Here is a 20,741-nt window from a genome sequence, read left to right on the forward strand (position 1 = left end):
TGACCTTTCTTCATCTCAAATTAATAAATATTTTTGTTAGATGATTGCAGACAAGAAAATCAAGGTTCATTTGAAAGATACTTGTAGAATCACATGGTCATGAAAGTTTCAGTAAGAATAAAAAAAGAAAAATGACACAAAAGATTCTAAAAAACTGGCAATGGAAAAACAACTTTTCACATTCTAAGTTTATCTATGAATGAAAAGCCAGGGAAAATACTGGGTAACATGGATGATTCTACCAATATAATTATTATTTTGATAAAATTGAAGATATCATTGAATACATCAAGGATACTCAACTTATTATAGACATATTTACAAAAAAACTTTCTAGAGGAAGTCACTTAATCTTGCCATGCCTTAATTTCCCCATTTGTGTAAACAGAGGGTTTTTTTCCTAACCACCAATATATGCACTACTACTATATTTTCTTCTAATGTGAATATTTATGTTATGGAATAACATGATAACCTAAGAAATAAGTTATAAGTAAATTAAATCAGAGTGCTGCAATAATCTGGTATGCTTAATCATTTGAAAATTTAACTCTTAGATCTGTCTTTCAAATAATATGGCATTAGGTTTGACATGCATGCTAGAAATAGGTTGTAGGATGCTACTAGAATGACAAAAATTCTGATGAATAATGTCAAATATAGTATGTCAAAGGCTTGAATCAACTCAAATGATTATGAAATGAATTCTCAGAAATCATGCCCTTGACCCCTGCAATATAAGAAAGCCAGATGTTCAAGAAGATCCAAAATACTCATCTTAGGAAGTGCTTAAAAAAATGGGAGGGGTGGTAAGAAAATTCATATATTTGAAATTAATCATACATATTTTTGTAATAATTTTACTGTGCACAATACCTATTTTAACTGGACTTCAATTAAGTTTGTATAGTGCTGACCTGGAGGATTTAAACCCCACTTGAATTTAGTTATTGTTTGCCATGTCTGCCATGCAATTATAGATTAGAGTGCATTAAATACTATGAAAATGTACTGTTGAGTAGGATAGGTTTAGCCTCTTCTTTGCTCTGAGGCAATTTTATCACATTTGCTAGTCTAACACAAACTTGGTTTTATCAAACAACTGTGACATGACATCTTTGATATCTGCATTGTTTACTGGTTACATGCAGCTGGGGAAGGAATCAATAACAGTACAGAAGCTGATGAGGGAAGTTACATTGTAAAAAGTCTGGAACAAGAATCATAAGACTTATTTCTCTACCCAGTCCTGCTAATGGCTAATCAAGTGGCTGAAACATGTCTCTTTGTCCTGACGAGAACTGTTTCCATCTTTTCTTTATCTTTAAATCTCATAGTCTTAGGGAAAAGGCTGGGAATCTGAATGATGAAGATTTGACAAATGCAATAATATTTCATCCAGATTTGAGAAATTCGTTAACTAGGTGGCACTGAAAACACAGACAACATGCATTATATTGGGTGTGAGATCTTAGGACCAAAACAATACCTGTAACACCCCTGGTTTATAAACAAAAGAGAGAGAATGAACATCTTTCAAGATGTGGCATCCTGGAAAGTTCTACTGAAAGTTAGATTAAATCATGTATCCTAATTTATTTTTCTTTCAAGTCCCAGAGAGATCCCTTGTATTCAAGTTTTAATTATGTTTACTTTTATAGATCTTTTCATGATTCGATTTTTTTCTTTGAATTATCACGCACCTTCTTATAGTTGCTCTTATTTTGAATTGTTTGTTCCTTATTTTTCCCACTAAGAAAGAGGATCATCAAAAAAATTCCTCTTTCACACTGTCTCCCTCTTCCCCTTTCTCTCTCAATTTTTCTCTTTCCTTCCTTCCTTCCCCTCCCTCCCTGCCTTTCACCTTCCTTTTTTCCTTCCTTCCCTCCCTCCCTCCTTCCTCTCTCTCTTCCTTTCTGCCATACTTTTTAGCTGCCTCTAAGGGGCTCTTTATTTAAATTCTTGTTGAGGAAGAAGTATTTCCCTAAATGGTCCCTTAACACCTCAGCTCCCCAACTGTCTAGTAAGAGTTTACTTTCTTCAGGGCATAACCTATTATATTACTAAGTTGTTAAAATGTGCCACTGAACCACACCAGCCAGGGCAAAATGTAAAAAAATACACAGAAATCCGTTAAATTAGCAGTAAAATAATCTTTTGTAAACCATGGCCTAAAAAAACAGAGTATATGTATATGGAATTCAGCATGAGAATATTACCATGTAGAAATGATAATTAACCCGAGTAAAGCAGCGCATGGTGATTTTCAGCATTTTGGCAAGGGAAAGAATTTTCCTACGAAAGCACTATTTAAAAAATCAAACAAAGGTTAGGAGGCCCAGTTTAAAAGTATTATTAAAACATACAGGCATTTCACTTTAATGGCCATGGGCTAAGTTTCAAATATTTAAGAAGCAAAAGCTTATTGCTTAAATAGCAAGCACAAGTCATCCCCAAACTGTAGCTGCCCCTACATGTGGATTGTTAGAGGATTGGCCCTGCCAGTTGTCCTGTCCAGGTGGCTAATCTGCCCTCAGGATACCCAGAGAAGAATGTCCTGATGCTCACCTCTAGAAAAGAAGGGATAGCCCACCAGGGGCCTGGAGGGAACTGAGCCTGGGAGAGTTTCTGTGGGTTGTTACTTTGAGATGCTGAGCCTCTGGTTGTAAGCCTCAGAGCCACCACTGAACTACTAAGTTGCACTTGTTTTATATTTTAATATTCCTAAAATCCAGATCTGAGTTGCAAATGAGATGCATTTTAGTCTAAGTTAATTGGCAGTGTTTAGTGATTCATAACATAATTGTGCATTTTGTAGTAAAAATGTCAGTAAAATATGGTGGTTGGGGTGCTCTAGCTCAGTACTTTTCAAATTTTAATTTGCATAATCACCAGGAGATCTTATTAAACTGTATATTGTGATTTAGTAGATCTGGGAAGGGGCTCCAGTTTTTTCATCTAACAAGCACTCAGGTAATGTTGATGCTGCTGGTTCAAGACCTTGATTAGTAAATCCCTAAGTGGGCTACAACTTCTTGGTGGGCTTTCTTTCCTTTTATACACCCTAAAAAACTACATCTTTTAGTTTCATGTCGTTTATAAATTCGAAGTAACTTTTAAAAATTGTTTTAACATACAATAAATCAAATGATTATTATATAATAACTAATAGTAATGCTAAGAAAGGATGGATTTCAATCATTGGTTATGACCTTTTAGCTTACGGACCTTGGGGGAGAAAATCTTAAGGAATAAAGTGGATTTACTTTTCCCAACAAACATTCAAGTCACACATATGAGACTCTGCTTGGCCTACAGGTGGTGAACAGAGGCAGGAAATGCAGCAATTATTTTTGTTTGCTTGCTTTAATATTTTATTTATTTAATTTTTTTAGAGACAGGACAAGAGAGGGAGGAAGGGAGAGAAATATCAACATAAGAGAGAAATATTGATTGGTTGTCTCTTATATGTGCCCTGACTGGGGACCAAACCCGCAACCCAGGCGTGTGCCCCAACCAGGAATCTAACCAGTGACGCTTTGCTTTGCAGGATGAAGCCCAATCAACTGAGCCACAATGGTCAGGGCTGCAGCAATTAATTTTGAAAAATAATGCTAATTGAAATCTGATGGTAGTGATAACATTCTTAAAAAGAAAAATAATTATTTGTATTTGAACTATAAAAATTGGGTGACTATTCCCAATTTGGTTCCTTAAAAAGACACCCATGTTTTTCTAAAAGTTCTGTTTCTGAATGATCTTAAAAATTTTTTGCTACATTGGATAGTGGATATATAATTTAAGAGGATACACAGGAATGCACATTAGGCTTAGATTTCATAAACATAATTTCTTCGGTGTTCTTTACACATTAATGATATGGCTTTGATAATGTTGCAAATAATTTGTGATTTCCAAGTTAATTTACTTTCCTCACAAAGCCCTTAAAAAAGTTAAATAAAATAATTTTCTAAATAATATAGTAAAATCTCATACTTGTTTGCAATCAAGATGATTATCATGCTTTGCAGGGTCCAGTCCAAAATAAAAATGAGGGGGTCTTTTTTCAAAAGTTATTAAGAATTTCAAAATGACAATAGGAAGATATTAACCCAAAAGCAGGGTTCTTCTATGAATTGGACAGATGAATATATAGTTCACATGTTCATGAAGCAGACTCTGTGTGTGTTATAATTGTAGCTAACAGTCACCATATTAAAAAAAAAAAATACAATATCCCAGGCACTATACTTATTACATAGTCTAACTTACTCTTTTAGAGGGAAGCAAATTAATGCACAGAAATACTAATTGACTTTCCTCAGGTCACACAATTACCAAGTCTCAGGATCCGGGATTTGAATGGTGCACTGTGATTCCAAAGACATTTGTTTTATCTAATTTAAAGTAATATCAATCTATAAGTAGTTACTGTCACTCCTGTTTCATTCATGTTTAGAAACTTAGGCTTAGGAAAAATAATATATATGTTTGAAGAGCAATCATTTATCATGACCTTGATTAGATACCCTATGTTAACTTAACTGTCTTATACGCTGGCTTTTCACACAGAGCCTGGTACATAACACTTAGTCATGTAACACACGTGAACCTAACTAAACACCCAGAGTTAACAATTTCTCTGTGCACAGAATATTTACTCAACAATGACAAAAATCTTATTTTCTTACTATTTAAATCACATGCTTCTGAATGATAATGTAGTATTTTCCATTTAAAGTAATTAATTTGTTTTAAATGTGTTTCAACAGTGATGATTCTCCTGAATAAAGACCAATTACTATGCACTGGAATAATTTTCTCCAAACATAGCTACAAAAAACTAAAGACAAGAGAATCATCTCATAATAGGATTTAAGATGAAGCTGTGGCATGGCATGTGTGAGGGGCCACCACCCAAACCACCTGGCACTGGATGTGGGCAGGAAAAGGCTAAATTTCAGTTAGAAGTTAGTGAAAATCTTCAGTAAGAAGATAGCTTGAGAGCCCATGGACCTCGGGGAAAGAACAGTTCACTTAGGCTCTATACAGGTGTCACAGAGGCAGCCTTTAGGTTTCTGAGAAACATCTGCTTGGATTGTCCATTACTGTGCCCTTCCTACTTTTTGGGACAGCCGTCTGTGTTTCCTTGGATCCACTGATGCCAGAATAAGAAACTTCCAGACAAAATGGAGGCACAGGTGAACACACTTTGCCTCTGCACACAGCTGCAGCAAAAATTACAAATAAACAAGAAAACAAACATCACCCAGATTCATCAGAAAATTGAGCTGTATGGAAGTTCAACAACCAAGGATTTAAAGAAACCACATTCATACAGATGGGTGCCTTTTCTACAATAGGCCATGCTACAAAGAAAGGGAGTCAAAGCAGTTCTACTTCATAAACAGAAACAGAGACAGGGAGGCTGCCAGATTGGGGGTACAAAGAAGTATGGCCCAATTGAAAGAACAGAACAAAACTTTAGAAAAAGAACTAAATGAATTGGAGATAAGCAACCTATCAGATGCAGAGTTCAAAGCACTGGTCACAAGGATGCTCAAAGAAATCACTGGGTAATACAACAGCATAGAAAAAGATCCAGGCAGAAATGAAGTTTGCATTAAGTCAAGTAAAAAAAAAAAATCCACAGGGAACCAACAGTGGAAGGGATGAAGCTGAGATTCAAATAAATGATTTGGAATATAAGGAAGAAAAAATCATTTAAGCAAACACCAGGAAGAAAAAAATAATTCAGAAAAACGAGAATAGAATAAGAAGCCTCTGGGACTGCGGTTCTCAACCTGTGGGTTGTGACTCCTTTGGGGGTTGAACGACCCTTTCATTGGGGTCGCCCTAAGACCATTGGAAAACACATATATAATTATATATTGTTTTTGTGATTAATCACTATGCTTTAATTATGTTCAATTTGTAACAATGAAAATACATCCTGCATATCAGATATTTACATTACAATTTATAACAGTAGCAAAATTACAGTTAGGAAGTAGCAACAAAAATAATTTTATGGTTGGGGGTCACCACAACATGAGGAACTGTATTAAAGGGTCGCAGCATTAGGAAGGTTGAGAACCACTGCTCTGGGATACCTCCAAATGTACCAACAACGCCTGAATCATAGTGGTGCCAGAAAGAGAAGAGAAGAGCAAGAAACTGAAAACAGTAATGAAAGAAAACTTCCCTAATTTGGCAAAGGGAATAGACATAGAAGTCCAGGAAGCACAGGTCCCAGACAAGTTGGATCCAGCGGACCACATCAAGACACATAATAATTAAAATGCCAAAGGTTAAAGATAAAGAGAGAATCTTAAAAACAGCAAGAGAAAAGCAAAGAGTTACCTACAAAGGAGTTCCCATAAAACTATAAGCTGATTTCTCAAAAGATTCTATTCAAGCTAGAAGGGACTGGCAAGAAGTATTCAAAGTGATGAAAAGCAATGTAGATTATTCTATCCAGCAAAGCTATCATTTAGAATTGAAGGGCAGAAAAACAACTTCCCAGACAAGGCAAAACTGAAGGAGTTCATTATCACCAAGTCATTATTGTATGAAATATTAAAGTTAACAATATAGGAAAAAGAAGATCAAAACTATGAACATTAAAATGGCAACAAGTGCACAACTATCAACAATTGAAACTAAAAAACTAAACTAAGCAAACAAGCAGAACGGGAACAGAATCATAGATACAGAGATCATTTGGAGTGTTATCATCTGGGAGGGGGAAGGGGGAGAATGGGGGAAAAGATCCAGGGATTAAAAAGTAAAATGGGTAGGTATGAAATAGACAGGGGGATGTTAAGAACAGTATAGGAAATGATGGAGTAGCCAAAGAATATATATGCACGATCCATGGACATGAACTAAGGGGTGGGTTGGGGTGGGGGTGCTGGAGGGATAGGTGGTACCGGGTGGAGGGGGAAAAAGATGGAAAAATTGGAACTGGAATAGCAAAGTCAATGAAATATATTTTAAAAAGAAATAAAAAAGAAATTCAAAACAGTACTTTATTTTGTATAGATTTTAGATTTTTAAAATATGGCTCAAATTTGGTAAAGTACAAACTTGTACAAGGTATTTATATGAGATTTTTTTCTCCTTCTTTTTCTTTGTAATGTGATTTCTAATCCTTCACGCCATTTATTCTTTCCTATTGTTTTCCTAGTCTTTCCAGTCTGAGAGTGGAACTAATTCTTTGTGCTTCATTCCCATATAATATCATGGTCATTATAGAGCCAAGCAAAGAGAGGCAGACAGTATAACTCTGTAGCACTTTGTGAGTGTTACTAATTTCTTCTTGTAGAATTACTTAATATGCGCTATCCTTCTAGATCCATTTTTATACCGTACTTTAGGAACTCGTATTCTATTCCTGTTTCTTTGTTGGGCTGTACTTCTAGATTCCTATGTGCATTCTCGTACTTACCTATGTGTCCCCAGTGTTTAGTACATAGCCCGGAACGTTCCAGGTATAGATTAACATTGACTCATTGAATGCACACATGCAAGTGTTAATGCATAAGCGGATGGAGCAATTAAAGCAAGATACTCTAGTTGGTGATGAAATTAAGAGGAAATGTTCAGTCTTAGACATTATTTATTACTGCTTTCTGCTGGGCTGGAAAATGTCATATACTATAAAGTGTATCAAGTCCTGAAAATTAAAATGCCATTGAACACCCTACCAAACCATGTTATGCTAGCCTGATATATGAAAGCGCTATGATGCATTATGTCAACTGCTGATATAGTTCCAGGCTATGAGGCATCTGCTGAAAATGATGGGAAATAAAAATCTGTGGGTCCTCTGAAAAGGGAGGATGCTGTGTTCAAAAGCTGAATTCCAGACAAGGACTCAACAGATGCTTTGCAGATTAAAAAGCTGAATTTCACTTCCTTGGGGACCTGAGCAGATGGGACTCCCTCAACTCAATCTCCAAGAGTGTATATGGCAAAATGCCTCGTTTCTGCCCCAATTGCTTATTTACCTTGCCCCTAAGGCTACAATCCACAGAGAAAACTTACTCTTAGCAATGTAAGAAGCCAACACTTTATAGAAATCTAGAAAGCACTTCCTAATGTGTTTTGTGTGCATCCCTATTCATATAGTTGGCTACAGACTACAGATATTTATGACAAGAATTATTATCTTATTTATGCCCTTAAAGGAGGAGGCATGTGCAGGCTGCTAGAGTAGAGAACTATAGAGGTAAGATCTCAGTACCAGTTTGAACACTGGAAGAAAAAAATCCCACTGGAAGTTCATGTATAACTGGTCATCTAATAGTTCCTGCTAACAGAAATAGCTCCTGCTTCCTCCCCTACACCTTAGACCTTTGCTTCTCCAACATCCTAACAGTCTAGGATGCCTTTTTGTTCTATCTTTCCTCTCAAGGGTCCTTTAAAGTTCATTTCATGTAATTTTACCTTTACAAAACTACTGAGGAAAAGGAAAGAGAAACAAGGTTACATTATGAGTAGAAAAATCAAAATAGAGTAGCAGTTAAAGGCAAGAATTATTAGTTATCAGTTAAAGGTCAGGTTATTCAAGTTCAGATCTTGGTTCTGTTACTTACTAATTGTTTTCCTTTAGGTCAGTTACCTGGTTAGTCAGTTACTTCCTATCTCCACATTCTCATTTGTTAAAAAGAGAGAGTAGTAACGTGTATCTATTGTCACACTTGGAGTATTACTTTTGAATACACAAAGCACTGAAAAAGTGATAGTGTTCCCTTTCATGTATTAGATTAATAAAAGCACTACTAAAAATAAAATGCTACAAGTCCACACACACACATAGATACACATCAATTGTTTTCTTTTTCTTCCATGACTCTCTTGTTGCTATGTTTGAAATACCAGATATCAAATTATTTCACACAGTTCCATTAATTCATTTTTTAAACTAAATTGTTAATTTTGCTGATGACTTTAGGCACATACTTATTAGGTAACTCAATGGATGTTGTAGATATTATGAGAAATATCAAATGATTAATATATTATTATTGTTATTCTGGAATATAGCAACTCCCTTACTCTCTCAGTAATAGCTCTGACTTTTAATGTCCCTTTGTGTAGTGCCATAGGCACCATTAGATACCACAGAGTTCATACCTTTGGAGTTTATTTGAATGATCTGATTCAGGCAGTGTGCTCAATAATTATACCAAGAATACTCAACTCAGGGTTGAAAAACCAAGGTCAGGGTCCAATCTCACCACTCAGAGAAAGGTATGTGTTCTGCTGGGATCTCAGGGTCCTCAGTTACACAATGGGGGATATTATTATTATTATTATTATTATTATTTCCTAATAGGGGTTCTTGGGGAGACACTCTTAAAATAAAAAGATTTATGACTGTAAAAATTGCTGTGGTCTACTGTCCTGCAAATCAAAGAAGGCAAAGGTAATCGAGCTCTGCTTGCACTTTGGTGCTGACACTTCATTGCAGCAGGAGACTTGAATCACATTTCAGTATTTTCAGGATCTGAAAGAAAGTAGCCAGGATCCACAATAAATCAGGTTAGCAGCACATAAGAGTTTGTCGAATTCTTTGACATTCCCACAAACTCCAGCTTGCTTTCTCATTAGAGTTTTAAAAGCAAACTGCCATTTTGTCTGCTTTAAATTGGATGGAGAGAATTTACTGTTTTTCCTAGAGCTGAACTGCTCAAAACACTATAGGTCAAATTCTTTCCTCTCCAGCTTGTCTAAGGCAAGCTCTCTTATGAGTCACTTAGCCAAGACCCTGCCTCTAGGAAGGTAGCCCAGGGCCAGTGCAGGGGTCCTTGTGTTACGGAAATTCTTTTGTAGCTTTGTTTGTGGCTTTGTTTGTTTTGCAGTCTATTCATCGTGCTTGGTACCAGCAAAAGCAATCTTAAAATGGTTAGTTCAAGTGAGACATTTTAGGAAACATAATTAAGGTAGTATTACCCTAGTTATACAATAAAGTGATGAGTAAAAATATGTAGATCTGCATGGACAATGTCTAGGAGGAAGTGAGATGGGAATACATAAAGCAAGTTTCTTCCCTGGAGAATGAATGAAGCCTGTGGAAAGGTCAATGTAAATAAACTGTAAAATGCTGCCTACCTAGATATAGACAGTAACAACATCATAAGAGAGAGGGAAGGTGAAAAGTATCTCTAGGTAACAGAAACCCCAACAAGAAAGAGTCTGGAGGAAATAAAAACCCGGGGAGAAAGGTGTTTAATCTTGACTTTGCAGCCTATATCAAAAGATCTTCCAACTAGAGAAGCTCTCCCTCCTCCCATGTTTCATGATTTATAGACCTCAGTGAACATCTCCTTACCCTCCAAAGTTCCTGGAGAAATAACTTAAAATGCAAATTCCACCATTGATTTTTGTTCTTACAAGTAAATGACAGGGACTCTACTCCTGTCTGAGCCATGAGAGGAATAAGAGAAACGAAGGACACCTGAGGACCCCCACTGGATGAGCCAGTTCTATCACAGAAGGGGGAGGTAGATTGAGAAGACTTCACAATTTTCTGAAGTTCTCTTTTGTTCAAAAGAAGAAAGACAGGAATTCAGGGGTATTTGCAGGAAGTACGCAGGACGCCTCTTCCCCAGCGCTGTTACTGGTTCGGTGTGGGCAGCGGTGTTACCGCTGCACAAGGCAGAGCGGACCCTGCTGGCAGCATATAGCAAGTGCCTATGTTTTTACAGTGGGAGAAATGCTTGCATAAGAGGATATTTTCTGAATCTCATCTGCCTCTTAGCATCTTCCAAATTTTTAGTGCCAGAAATTTCTCAGTGTAATTAAAGCCCGAGCTGATCTAATTAGATTGATGAAATTTTCAGTAGGGATTTAATTCCCCCTAGTATTTCACTTTCTTCTCCTCCCCTGCCCCTCCTCTTTTACCTCCTCCTCCTCCCACTTCTTTTTTTATTTCTTTCTAGAATCCTTCCTTAGGCTCATTCCAAGCAATATTTAGTGGTAGCATTCTAAATTACCTCACACAGGCAGGTCTCTGCTCAAACAATGCCAGCCGGTACATATGGCTAAAAGCAAACTTCAAATGAAGGACTCTAAGTTGTTTCATTGAATGCAATCCTCTCATACCTCTTCAATTTCATTTCCCTCCTAACAAACTATGTTAAATAATCTTCACTCTGCAGAAGGAAAATAGGTGTTTCAAAGCATTTCGGAGGCACAAAGAAATGCATGTAGCAAGAAATTCTAAGGCAAGATTAATGAGGGAGCACCATGACCCTTCCTTGTAAGTCATTTAATAATAGCACCGTGTCTTCATGGTCAAATATTGGCAAAGAAATAAATCTTAGTGAGGTTTTCATCTACCTCTGAAGATTTTTTTTAAAACATGTGTAATGAGCATCTTAGAAATCAACTCTGATACTTTTATACAGAACAATGTTTTTAAAGTAGTCTAAGGTGAATTGGCAGAGCTGTAGATGCCCTCAAATAGACTCCAAGCATCTCACTTAGATGCCCTGATTTATTTATCTGCAGCACTGACCAATACCCTCTCCTGGTGCAGCAGTCACTCAAAACTGCTTGTTGAAAAAATTAAATTAAATTTAAAATAATCAGTAATTCTTAAGCAACATCTATTTTAGCATTCCCTCAATGTTATAAAAATGAAAATATAAACAATGCTTCTTGCTAAAGTATGATTAGTATTGCTTTTGTAAAAATCAGATTAAAAAAGCATATATATTTTTAAAGATTTTATTTATTTATTTTTATAGAGAGGGGAAGGGAGAAAGAAAGAGAGGGAGAGAAACACCAATGTGTGGTTGCCTCTCATATGCCCCCAACCGGGGACCTGGTCTACAACCCAGGCATGTGCCCTGACTGGGAATTGAACCAGCAGCCCTTTGGTTTGCAGGCTGGCACTCAATCCACTGAGCCACACCAGCCAGAGTAAAAGCATATTTTTTGTAAAGACCTAACATCCTCTAGAAATTTTATAGGTGTTGACTCTATATAATGGTAATTTATTATTTACATTTTTTCCTTTAACTTTTCTGAAATTTATATCCTTTAAAAGTAATTTTCAGTGAGCCCAGACATTCCTCCAAAGCTTTTAAAAAAGTTATTTTTAATGAAAATACAAATTTTAAAAAACTACTTTTAACCCCCATTATAAATTCCTGGCCATTCAAAGTTCCCTCTCATTTTAAACAAAGTATAATGTATGTAGTTCAGGTTAGATTTTGTTGAACTGGTTTTATATTATTTTGAAATTTGATTATCACTAAAAAAAAAAAAAAATTCTAATGAGGGTTGGTTACACTACATGCAAGCCAAGTCTCATTTCAACTAGGCATTATCAAATGCCTATATATATATATATATATATTTCTAAACGCCCTGGCTGGTTTGGCTCAGTGGATTGAGCGTCGGCCTGCGAGCTAAGTGTCGCTGGTTCGATCTTCCAGTCAGGGCACATCAGAGAAGGAAAACTGTGACTCCAAAAAACCTCCGCTGCCTTGCGGCATACCTCTTCAGGGGAAAGGCTAAGGGAGTAAACCCCAACAGAAAATCCGGAGCCGGAGTCCCTAAGGCGGTTTGACGTTGTAGTCAATACCGGCAACTCCTGCGGCGCACCTGAAGCCAAGCTGTATTGACTCCGTCTTTCCCTTGGACCCTTCAGCTGCGAAGAGAGGGGGGGTCTGCTGCATGGGCAACAGCAGACCCTCCATATCACCCTGCCCAGGCTCTGTAGCTTCAGCTTCACTGGAGAGGACACTCCAGCGTCATCGCAAGATGTCGATTCAACACGGGAGGAGACAGATACCGTGTCACTCCGGAGTTGGACTGCACAGCCATTCTCGGCGGTGCAGATAGACACTTAAGAAGCTACACCATCGTCTCTCGAGACGGACGGCTGCCGCCGCCGCATATATTTCTAATGAATATTAGATTATGGCTTGTTTTGTTATGTTTTTTTTTTATTTTATTTTTTTCCTTTAATCTTTTAACAGTGAAGATGAGGATGTACTAGTGGTAAGCCATATCTATTTCTGTCCCTTGAGTGCTACTGTTTACAATGAAAGAGAGCCAGCCATTCAAATATATATTATCAGATAGGATTCTGTGTTCTAATTCAGTTATCCTTTCATTGCTATTAGTTAGTCAATTAACTTCTCTAGGTCAGTTTCCCCAGTTCCAAAACATGGAGATTAGACTCAGAGAAGGACTTTCAGGATCCTTGCAATTCTAACACTCCAAAATTATTTCTGTGACTTCAGAGAAGTTGTTATGAGTATCTCCTCTGGTAATGGTTATCCTAAGGGGGATTAGATACTAGATGGAAAATACAAAATGTTATGAGTCATAAATGAAACCATAATTAAGGTTTTATATATGCAATGTGCTACAGGGCAGAAAGCCCAACAGAGTTAAGAAGGCTTACAGGGGCTTCATGTTAAGAGAGATGTGCTGAGAATGACCGTGGGCATGTTCCTCTCTTTTCAGGAATTGTACAAAGCTAGCCATCTGAAACAGGTGATTTAACTCAAAATCTATGATACTTTGTCACAATTTTATTTCAGGGGTAGAAAGAGCAGGGCATTCTAAGTAGTAATCCAGGCATGGATGAAAACTATAAACCATGTGAAAACTCTTCAAGTGAGGGCTATTTTGATTTATAGGCTGATTGTACCTGCATCCTTCCACCTTCTAGTGTGTCGGAAGGAAATAAAGTGCGAGAGGCTACACATAAAAACAAGTGCAGCACTTACTCCAAACACAAGTCCCAGGCTGTGGAGGAGAGATATGGGGCCTACCCAATTGATAACGATGAGTGATATATATTCAAATCCTATAAAGACAATAGCATGAGTGAATCCTCGTTGCATGCACTCAGTAGCTACCAGTTAAATGTCACATGGGAGATGACCTGACTTGTTTTTGCTGTACTGTTTTTTGCGTGTGTGTGGTTGCAAGACCAGTTGAAATGAATTCTAAAGTGTGGGGACTACTCATTATCATTTAAACATTAAAGACATTAATCTGAAACTGTGATTTTAGATTAAGGCCATCCATTGTAGCTTCATACACAAAAAAATTGCCTCGCCCACGTTGAACTGCTGAAAGACACTGAGGTTCAGACTCTAACTGCAGAAATCCTCCTGTTCTTACAGGATATCCAAAAGGGCTTTTCAGATTCTGCTAGAGATCCATTTTCCTTTTTCCAGTCTGTGATGGAGTTAACTTTCTATAGATAAAGCAGGGCCTAGGGGCTGATTATAGGTTAGCCTGTTGATAAGGAAAGTGAGGAAATGAGGAGGGTGGGTGGGGGTGTGGTTCTGCCTCCAACACCAATTTCCTTCACCAGAGGGGGTTTCAGACATCTTGTGAATTCTAATTATGTTTTTACCATGTCCCTCCCAACTTGAAATACCTTCTCTCTCCCCTGCCTATCCAAATCACAGTCATCCTTCAAGATGTTCACCTTCATACGCTTCCGTGTATCTTCCTTGTCGGCCAGATTTCTCACTCACTCATTTCACTTTTCTTTTGAATTCAGCTGGTTGTAACTGGGCCGGACAATTTAATCCCCAATTCCACACAGCCTTTTGCACGTTTTTAAAAAACAGTCTCAGTTTGTAACAAACTTGAAGGCTTGTAAGGACCCTAACATACATTTCTGCTGGGACACTGTATCTCATGGTGACTAAGATCACAAAAGACTCTGAAATCATATTGCTTGATTAATCTCCAGACCTTAATACTTCTTATGTAAGATCTTGCTCAAGAAACTTACTGCTCTGAACTTTAGTTTCCTTGTTTGAAAAATGCAGATAATAAAATTACTACCTATATTGTGGAGATCCCTGTAAAGCCTATAGGATAGCCTCAGACATGAAATAAGAGCTCAAATAATGTCAGTAATATTATAATAATCATAATAATACTTATTATTATTTTATTATGCCAACAGAGATTAACATAGTCCTGAGTCATACTACACATTTTTAAAGAGTAAAAGTTATTCCCTGGGATGCAATCGACTCCTCCCACCACAAAGTACGGTTAGATTCAGCCTGTCAGATCCACATTTTCTTGTATTTGTTAAAAGTATAGCATTCTGAGTCCCCCTTAGGACTCTTCTATACACATCTACATACCAGGCAATGCAACACTGAATAAACTCACAAAAATGGAAGACAAGTAAGAATAACTCCAACAGTGATTGCATTTCACTGATGCTTACCCAAATCAAGTTTATATGATTAGAATATTTTCTTTTGAATGAACCAAATCATGTCACTGCTTACCAACAACACCTACAGCTAATCATTAAGGGATTCAGTTACCGAACTTTACATTTAGAAGTCAACATCACTGAACTGCAGCTCTATGATGTAAGAGGAACCTCTGACTAGCAGCCATAAGGAACCATTAAACCTGAATGAAAACAGGCAGGTCTACGGAAACACATTCATATAAGTTAAAAATCAAGAACTCTGTGATCTTTCTCTCCTCATACCCCCAACAAGTTGCAATCCAATCAAAAGTTACAACAGTTAATGACAGCTGAGAATGAGGATGAATTACTGATATCTTTTAGCCTGATAGACTTGGTCAGGTAAATGTATTAGGTAAGCTCATCTGATCACAAATGAAACAGCTTTACTTCCTTCAGAATATATTCAAGTTATAGTAACAAAATTGTTTCATCACACAGACTCATTTTTTATATAGTCTCTCTCGTAGCCTATTTTTTTTCTTCTTTTTTTGTAATGCTCCAACAAGTTATGACTATAGAATACATAACAACTAAGGCATTTAATAAAAATGAGCAAAGCATTTAGCTTAACCCCAGACACAACATATCTTTGTGTTAAACATTCTCTTATCACTATTACACAACTACCCATTCAAATATTACTTGCAGACTTCCACAGAAGAGGCACTTAATTCCTTCATAATATTCTATGAGTTGCCCACCTCCCCCAATCCCATTTAAACAACAGTAGAATACTGAATTTAAGGTTGTGTTATTTGATACCACAAACATCAGGTCTTCAGCAAACATGCTTTCAGTCCAGATCTGAAATGATGAGATCATGAATTAGGAATGATTCTGGTGACTGTGATATTTACCTCTTTGAGACAGCCCATAAAGTTGTTACTGACTGGTGACCCTGGAAGGTCTGCTGTGCTGGGACTGCCTCCAACATAGAAAAAGTCATCAGACCCCAGCATGGTATAATCTTCTTGCGTGTAGCCCGTTGTGGTAAGAATCCCATCCACTGATATTGTCACCTAGATAACAAAGCACAGGGAAAGGACACGCTATACTCAGACCTAGATACTGTAATCCTGGGATATGCCTGTTTTGTGTTTTGTTTGTTTTATTTTTTTCATTTTGCTTTTTTGCTTTTTTTTTTTTTTTTTTCTGTTTGTTTGGTTTTTATTTTTAGACCTATGGCGGAACCCATTTTCATGTCTGTTTCAGGTTTATTCTTGGATTCTATTCAACTAGCCCTAAGAGAGCTAAGCTAGTTAGAGAGTTAACTGATTAATAAACTAGTGTCAGTATCATCCCTACTGCAACTCAAAAGTTATTTAGCAGACACAAAAATGGTGTTAGTAAAATGCTTCCTAGGTTAGTTTTGCTGGTGTACAGATTAGTAAAGTTTAGTCGTCTGTTATTAACTAATCACAACGTGCACCTCGTTAACATAAAAGGCACAAGCTACTTCCAGCAACGTCACTATTTGCACTATTGAGCAGCAGTTGTTCAGCATGCAAGTGCCTATGTCCATGCCGGAGGGGGCGGGGGGAGGCAAAACAACCGTGGAAGCGGCACACACTGATGTGCACATGCAGGAGGGACAGAACAGTTCAGAAAGGAAAGGAAAGAAAACAGGGAGAACCAAAGGAAAACAAACAAACAAACAAACAAAAAAACACAACTGCTTTGTGATGACGTAAAGATGAGTGGGTGTGGCATCTCCAGCATTCCCAAATCAAGTGTGCATGCCATGCGTCATGAGTGGTTAGAGCCTGGCTGAGCCTGCGGTCACTCGGGCCAGCCACCATTTGTCTTATCCCGTGTTAACCACAGCTGGATGCAAACGTTCGAAACGTTAACGATGCCCCTACAGGTGAGTTGGAAAACAGAAGTTGACAGGAACAGGTAAAAAATAAGAAGGTCAACAACAGATGAAAAGAAGGAGGTCAAAGTAAGCAGAAGAGTACCAACCGCAGTTCCTCTTTTGTTAATGATGTCTACAGTTAAAAGAAAGAAAGAAAACACACGGCAAACCCAAAATAAGAAACAATTAGAATGATATCTACCGAACAATGTAGTTTGTTTACCATAGCGTGTCCAATGCCTGAGTGCTTTGTGGAGAAGGGGGGAGAAAGGAAATTAAAAACTGTGAACAGAATAACGATCGTTACTTAAAAAATATGATGGTCTCTACCATGTTAGTACATTTTTTGATTCAGGTAACGGTTAGTAGAATGAAACATTCCATGAATGACATGTTAGTTATTAAGCATGTTAGTAACATAGAAAAAGGGCAAAAAAATTTTACAAGAAAAAAGCAGACTAACAAATAGGCCTCCCAGAGGTAATAATTTTCCTGCCAGTATTGTTCATAACTTGCTACTCGACATAAACAGACATATGGCAATGCTCCCTTTGTCTTTCTGAGTACATCTGACACACATTTTAAAAAATTTAAAAGGGATTCAAAGGCCTAAAGCTCATCAGCTGACCACTGCCACCCTGTGCCCATAAGTGATCCCTCCCCCACCCTGACCCTCCCCAACCCCAGCAAACTCATAGGAATTGGTTGGTAGTGCCCTACTACTCAATTTTACAGCATACAAGGACTCCTCCTCAACTCCAAAACTTCCTTCGGTCATATTGATGGACTTTAGGGTCACAGTTTACTGCAATGAAACAAAGCAAAGATCCTGACACATAAAATGAGTAGAATGGATTTTTTTTTTTTTTTTTTAATCTGTCCTGCCACACATGCACCCTGGCTGGATAACTACAGTTTCCTTTGAGCTACCAATGTATAGCTTGGTTTGTAACCTGAGCAAAGGCAAATCTAGAAAGTGGGCTCCTCAAGCCCCACCCTTCCTTCTGTGCTTCTCTCAAATGAGCCTCTGGTCTCTTGGTGCGTATCTGAGAGAAGAAATAAAAAAGGAAAACCAAAGAGACAGACTTATAGAAAATCTGTGGTCTACAGCTGTACTGATGGCGGGCGACCATCTCCCAGGGCATGTGTGATGCATGCAGGGCCCCTCCCATGCCAGTAGGCCTCTAGAAGGTCTTTGAGGGGTCTCAAGAATCCTTCAGTTTTACTTGTCTGCCTTAGCTAGATTATGTTTGCTCTCCTAACATCTCTTTTTTGCTTCTCTACCTTGAATAATTTAAGCCTTTCAGGAGGGGGAAAGAAAAGGTTAGAGAGTTAACAGCTCAGAAAGAGAGGGCTATTTTAGTATGGAAAACCAGAGACAATCCAGTCATTCTGCAACTGTTCAGAGAAACAAGAAATATGTTAAGGATATTAGTTTGAGATCAGCATGTACTGCAGAAAAATTAGTCACTGTCAACACTTCACAAAATGATACATTGTAATATAAATTTCAAATAATAACCAAAACTTATCATGTCTAATATATAAGGACAATCTACTCACTTTCATCTCTTTGTATATACATATATATATATACTGTAATAATATGTCTCAGTTAAAAATATACAGTATATGTGGACCCATAGATTTATTAAAGAATTGATTTTTTTTCTAGTATATAAACTTCTGTTAGATTTTAAAAAAATACAGTTAAATAGAAACGGGCACCTAGAATGTGAATTGGCCTCTCCAGAGTCATTTGGGGTTTAACTTAAAATGTCTGTGCTAAAAATAAAAACATCTTCATGAACATATCTCTTCAGGAGATATGTAAACTCCCAAAGTCACTTTTCCCCTCAGGAATTTTTCTTGTCTCCATTTCAAAGGTGAGGGTGGGAAGGGAGTAGGGATTGATACAGTCCCAAATCACAAACACATGTTTATTGATTACAAAAAAGGAACTGTGATTTAATGACCCCAATGTGCATGCTTCCAAATGATCACCATGAAAACTATAATTTAAAATCAAACAAATGAAAATTAAAAAAAAAAAAAAACACAACAAAATCGCACACATCACAGGAAGGGCAGGTCGTAGAGACATTCTTGCAGCCCTCTGGGAAATTGTCATATGTCGCTGTATCAAAATAGCCTTTGGGCCCCCAGAACTTTCTAGATATGCCCCTGCTCAAGTATGGCAGGAAGATTCATCTCCAAAGAAAAAACAGCTAATTTGTAAGCAACTCTGAGGAGCCCTAGATTATGTTGTTAGGATTTTCAAGTACCACACACACAGCTGTAGTGAGAAACAAGGCCAGTTACTCTCTTATCCACTGCACTGTTACCTGACGCAGATTCCTGGTGACTTTCACATCATGCCAGGCATTATCATTAAACTTTCCATTCACAGGCTCCACTAGTGCTTCAAAGGCCCCTGATCCCAAATTAATGACCAGAGAGACAGCTCCATTTTTCAGGGCAAGATTGACATAATCAGCTGATTTCCCAGTGTGAAGCATCAGTCCATTCCTCTGAAGGGTTTTAAAGGACAGAGTTATTTCATCGCTGCTGCTCTGAATGGGGTTTTGAGACAAGTCGTAGCAGAAGTATTCAGATCCCTTGAAAGTGGCAATATATTCTTCTTTTCCTAGAGGAAAACAGATACATACATGCATAAGTAAAGCAATAAGTATACTATGGAAATGGGCAGGTTTCAACAGAAAAAAAATAATCAGTCCACAAATTAACTCTTTGGGTAACAAACATTTGTGACGGAATCTGTCCAAGAGAGTCAAATAGCACTGTAGGTGGCAGTATATACTATTTAATAAACCTCCCCAGCCATTGGGCCATCAACTATGGTAGCTAAAGCTGACATTCTTGAAAATTCAATTAATTTTTAAGCATCACTGCAAGAGCTCTGATCAGAGAAAGCAGCTCTGTGATATCTCCAGGGCGTGAATCAGGTGCCATACGTGCATATGGGATGGTTCTACTCTGCTGGCAACAATGGCCTCCAACGTGTTTGCAACATTCTCTCCATCCAACTGAGGCATTATTTTAATTTTCAGTGAGATGTTTATATTCAAAGATCTTCTCAGTGAAGAGCCAAATATTTTCATCACTAAGAAACCATAACAAATTATCTGGTGAGGGGAAAGCAAAGAAAACAAAAACAAAAACAGAGTTTGGTCTGAGACTAAATTGATCTCCTATAGAGCATATGAATTTTTTTCTCCCTGGATAGAGGAAGCAGTGATAGAAAACTTAATGGAGTTAGCTGGATTGCTGATTCATTCCCTGATCTCACCAAGCAGATGGTAGGGCTGGCTTTTATGAGACTGGTAGGAATTCCAGCACATCATCAGGGGATAGCATATAAATGAAGTTTAAACATTTTCTATATATCTCAGTCTTTACCATATTTAAGAGTAACAATGTGAATCCCACAAGATGCTAGACAGCTCAAAAAAAAAAAAATGTGGCTGTTTGAAAAGAACAGTTTTCTCCCATTACTGAAATGAGGTTAACCAAAGGAAAAGTGAGAGCCAAAAGCTCCCTCAACTTCCTGGGCAATGATGGCATTGTGCCAAGAAAAATGAGATGGTGTGGTCTGGA

The 20,741-nt window shown here is 37.5% G+C and overlaps 1 protein-coding gene across 1 annotated transcript; it reads right to left on the bottom strand.

The window, feature by feature from the left end:
• Positions 1-15,960: 15,960 nt before the first annotated feature.
• On the bottom strand, positions 15,961-20,485 carry LOC150005951 (neurexin-1-like). The gene is made up of 3 exons (XM_090280731.1): positions 20,434-20,485; positions 19,469-19,770; positions 15,961-16,287 (listed from the first exon to the last, which is right to left on the bottom strand). The coding sequence occupies exons 1-3, from the start codon at positions 20,483-20,485 to the stop codon at positions 16,087-16,089; spliced, it is 555 nt and encodes a 184-aa protein (XP_090136857.1). The 3' UTR covers positions 15,961-16,086.
• Between the last annotated feature and the right edge of the window lie 256 nt (positions 20,486-20,741).

Source organism: Furipterus horrens, unplaced genomic scaffold (assembly GCF_987537825.1).
Source record: "Furipterus horrens unplaced genomic scaffold, mFurHor1.1.pri manual_scaffold_6, whole genome shotgun sequence".
Taxonomy (NCBI): Eukaryota; Metazoa; Chordata; class Mammalia; order Chiroptera; family Furipteridae; genus Furipterus; species Furipterus horrens.

Bases quoted from the DNA above. Each gene is read 5' to 3' on its own strand.
- LOC150005951 (XM_090280731.1), bottom strand. From the start codon at position 20,485: ATGTGCTGGAATTCCTACCAGTCTCATAAAAGCCAGCCCTACCATCTG. The intron at 19,771-20,433 runs GTGAGATCAGGG...GTTTTCCTCTAG, and splicing joins CCAGCCCTACCATCTGCTTG to GAAAAGAAGAATATATTGCC. The intron at 16,288-19,468 runs GTAACAGTGCAG...TTTGTTATCTAG, and splicing joins TCACCAGGAATCTGCGTCAG to GTGACAATATCAGTGGATGG.